General features: G+C 27.7%; 1 protein-coding gene across 1 annotated transcript in view; it reads left to right on the forward strand.

The window, feature by feature from the left end:
• The window catches only part of LOC111241668 (BURP domain protein RD22-like), a 20,261-nt gene that overhangs the window by 962 nt on the left and 14,475 nt on the right, over positions 1 to 4,824 (forward strand). Inside the window, exon 2 of the mRNA XM_022780796.1 lies at positions 1,676 to 1,728. Within this exon, the coding sequence (XP_022636517.1) occupies positions 1,676 to 1,728 (53 nt within the window). The remainder of the gene's footprint in view (positions 1 to 1,675; positions 1,729 to 4,824) is intronic.

Here is a 4,824-nt window from a genome sequence, read left to right on the forward strand (position 1 = left end):
TTCTTTCTCTCCTATTTCCTTATAATTGTTAGTTTAAGTCAAATAATAAGGAGCTTTTAAACATTTCGTTTTAGTCAAATAATAAGGAGCCTCCGAATNTTTTTTATTAGTTCTCTTATTAATATATTNCACATTTTCAATTTAATCTTCTAGTTTTATATTATCTAAGTTGTTTTATTTATCTATGCTCTTGGTCTAATTTCTTTTAGCCACTTGTTAACCATTTTATTAAACATTTTTTTTTTTTTACCTTTTATTTCACAATAGAATCCATAGTTTAATTGTATTATATTCAATCACAATTTCTCATATTTAATCATCCATCATCGTTATATATTTGTCACCCACTAACGCCTTTAATACATTACGATCATTCTAAAATTGACACCTAATTTATTTGTTTTTAATTATTTAATATTNCACTCAATTTTTGGGATCCCAACAAACATTTATATAAACCAGCTCAAGATCCGATAAGACTTTATTTAACCGAACTAAATTCTAGAAATTGAGAACGACTTATGTTCTTACCGATTCAATAGATATATATATATATTAAAAGAATACAACTCAATAAGGTCTTTTAAATCTCTTTATTATAAAATAGGTCAACTTAAACCTATTTGAGTCACATTAATATATTATAACTAAATGTTATTAGTTTGATAATGTTGATTATTATATTGTTTTTATTTCCAAATAATTATTATTCTCATAAGAATATTTAAGTACACAAATCTTATAAATATAACTAGTATTTATTAGGGACTACCCACTTCATAAACAATCATCATTATTTAAAAATAAAATATTTTTACTCTCTAACTAACTTGAGCATCAGAGAGTCTTTTGTAGATGAATTTTCTTCCTTTCAATGACAAAAGACTTTTTCTATAAAAAAAAAAATCATCTCACCTATCTATAACTCCACACTCAATATCCAAATAAAAATAAATGAAATTAATAAAAAAAATACAATCTTAAGTAATTTCATACACCATAATCATCAAAACATACTGCTAAATAGACTAAAGAAATTGAATCTTCTTGAATGGAATAGGGTCAATTTCAGTATATATGCGTATGGATTGAGAGTACAAAATCGATCATTCAATATTACTAAATTTATGTGAACAATTTCAGTATATATGCATATGGATCGAGATTGAATTAATTTACCATGCATCAGTGCTAAGTATGAGAAATGAGTAGAATAATTTTTGTAATTTGTGCAATATAACAAGGGTAGACATGGAGATGAAGTGGGTTTATATGTCATTGTGTCAATTGTTTGAATTGGAGAAACTTGAACGCAACCAAAATTAGGGAACATTTTGTTTGTGAAGGTTTCCTTCGATTTTATACAATATGTAGAGCTGTCAAAACGGGTAACCCGGCTCGACCTGGCCCGGCCCACCACGGGTTGGTCACTTAGTGAGCCAACCCAACCCGACTCATTTATTAGTGAGCCAGAAAAATCTAANCCCGGCTCGACCCACACGGATTGGTGGGTAAACGGGTTGGCTCACTAGCTCATTTAATTAGATTTTTTTTAAATAAAAAAAGTTACAAACTTTCTATATTTAAATTTAAACAAATTTCACTCCCAGAAAATGATGTTAAACTGAAGACAATTCAAAATAATAATAAAAAGTACAATATAATTCAAATGTCATCCAAAAACAAATACAAAAAACATACAAAAAACCTGCTCCTTGAAGAATTTAAGTGGAGAAGTGAGAGTGACAACACCGTAAATGAGAGCAAGTTCCGTGAGAGTGGTATACATAGTGAGTGAAGGGAGTATTTTATTTTTTAGGGTTTCATAAATAAAATAATAAATTAAAAAAATAAAATTAGGTAGGTGGATTGGTGGGTTAACCCGGCCCACCACGGGTTCAACCCGCATGAACCGGGTTTAAATGCGCCGGGTTGAAATTTGACCCGCATAAAAAAAAATTAATTTTTTCAAATCCAACTCGGCCGGAACCCGTGGTGACCCATTTTGACGGCTCTAACAACATGGACATACCTTGCTTCTATTGTTGACCTTCCAACCTAGTTGACCATGGGCTAACCTATAAAAGTAAAGAATTTNAAGAAAGGTTAAGGAATAAAATATAACAGCAAAAATATTTTTTTTTATTTTCTGAATATTTTTCTAAAGGGAAAAAAACTTATTTATTTAAAAACCTAATTTATTTAACTAAAGAGAGAAAATTAACTATATTTCTATCAAAGACATATTTTTACTCTAATTACACTAATCTATCCTATTTATANAGAATTAGAAACTAACGTGACTTAAAAGAAGAATCTTATCAAAGAAAAATAGGGAAAATTAAAGAGTTATCAATGTCTTAAAGCTTGCATCGGGGACAGGAAAATGAATATTACCTTTATTCAGTTATGGATGATGTAAGCCTTTGAACCATTCTTTATATAAAATTTATTTATCTAGTAATTTATATCTAGTTACTAATATTTGCATTGAATCAATTTTTTTCTTCATTGTTTGAAAATCATATACACTGATTGANATTATTGTGTTTTGTGCAAAAACTCAAGACTCATCTTCTAGTTCTCGACAAGTCCATTCACTACATAATAAAAGCTTATGCAAAATATGTGATAGAAATGTANAATAGTATGTAATTGTTANGATATNATAATTTGTACAATTGGATTGATTTTGGCTTATAATTCTATTTTTATTTGAAAAATATATAATATGGTTTGTTCTTGTGATATGGTTACTAGTTTTGATATGCACATCTATTTTTGTGATGTAGGATGTTATAGAAACAAGAAAGATATATAAAAAAATGCTTAAGGTAAGCATGAATTATGGACAAAATTGTAGGAGATAATGGAAGCTAAATATCAATATAAAAAACACTAGTTATTGAGAAAACCGAAGAAAAAAGTCCTATATGGCCTCGATTCTGGTTGTAACCGAAACTAAAGATAATTAAAATTAAATAATTATTTTAAATCAAATATGGCATATAGCTTCTACTGTAACTACAACAGAAGAAAAAGAAAGCTTTTGGCAACGGTTCTAAAAATAACTGGTTCATAGATTTTATCCGATTTAAAATAATGATCTAATTTTAAAGTTATATGACAACGATTTTTGTTACAACCAAGACCTAAATTCCTTTAAATTAATTAATTATTTTTAATCATATAAGATTTATGGTCTTGCTTGTTTTTATAATCGTTGCCAAAAACTTAATTTTTTTATTTTTTATTTTCAGTTTAATACTTTGATTTTTTTATTCGAACAAAAATGTGAACCTTTTTTTTATAATCGAGAACAATTTTTTATTTTATTTTATTTTATCTCATAATATGTCTAGATTGTAAAATCATTATCAGTTATCGAAAACTTTAAATAAGTAGTCGGAAGAATATGGGTATCATGCAGGATTATTTTTAATTTCTTTTTCTTTGCTACACTTAACCCTAATCATACTATTATGTATGTATTCATGTATATTTTCATGGTATCAGAATAATTGTAACACAAGTTAATTATGTTATACAAATAAGATATATTAAAGAAATTTTTGCACAATAAAATTATGTATTTTTAGAGATAAAATAAAAAAGAAGTAATTTTTCATACAATAAAACTAATTTATACATAAAAAAAAGTATTAGTGGAATATTAAGGACATGTGTAATTAAGCTATATCAATATCTTTAATAGTATGTTTTGGTCATGGTCTATGAAATTACTTAAAATAAATAAGTTTTAACAAGAAAAAAGTTTTAATATGGTTCATTCTTAGAAAAGTAAAGCTATTAGTGAAATATTAATTATGTATATTTCCTAAGGTGTTTCGTGTTTCGTGGGATGTGTGTAATTAATCTGTATCAAAATCTTTAGTATGTTTTGATGATTATGGTCTATGAAATTACTTTAAGTAAATAAGTTCAAGCAAAAAAAGTTTTGATATGGTTCATTCTTAAAAAAGTAACGCTATTAGTGGAATATTAATTATGTATATTTTGTAAGATGTTTCGTGTTAGACAATTCAAAATTCAGTACTCAAACAGGAAACTAAGGGTAACTCAATACAACAATATATTTAAACATACAATTAATCACATATCCAACACATAAAAAATAAACAAANGTACTACATAATTATAGGCTTATATTAAAAATATATTTTAAAGATAGGAACTTAAGAGCGTGAAAGGCGAATAATGATNGAGAAAGATGAAACTACTCGTGTTTTAGAAAGGTACACAATCCCACCANAAAAATACTATACTTGGACACAGATATAAACAACATATTAGTCTCAAGATTGAACATAAGCACAAAAACACACATAAAAATGAAGAGAATTGCGNTTACCATGGCGTAAAAGAAAAACAAAAAAAAGCAAAGAATGAGCACGTGGTGTGATGGCGATAACAACGAACAAAAGGTGTGACTACATCAGAGTAGTGATGGTGACGTTCACATTTGGAGAAGTTGAGAGACGATGTAGTGCAATGATGTAGGATGTAGTTGAGAGACGATGTAGTGCAACGATGTAGGATGTAGTTGAGAGACGATGTAGTACAACGATGTAGGATGTAGTTGAGAGACGATGTAGTGCAGCGTAGGATGTAGGTTCGCATGGGTGAAAGGAAGAAAAAAACTATAAAATTGGTTTCTCTTTTTCTTTCATGAAATTTTAACAATCTAAAGATATATGAGCTTAGTTATTTAAAGGTTTAATCATTTCGGACATCCCTATTTTTGTAGGATTGTCTCAAATAGGTCCTCGTATTTTTTTTTATCTCAATTAGGTCCCTATTTTT

This window comes from Vigna radiata, chromosome 5 (assembly GCF_000741045.1).
Source record: "Vigna radiata var. radiata cultivar VC1973A chromosome 5, Vradiata_ver6, whole genome shotgun sequence".
Taxonomy (NCBI): Eukaryota; Viridiplantae; Streptophyta; class Magnoliopsida; order Fabales; family Fabaceae; genus Vigna; species Vigna radiata.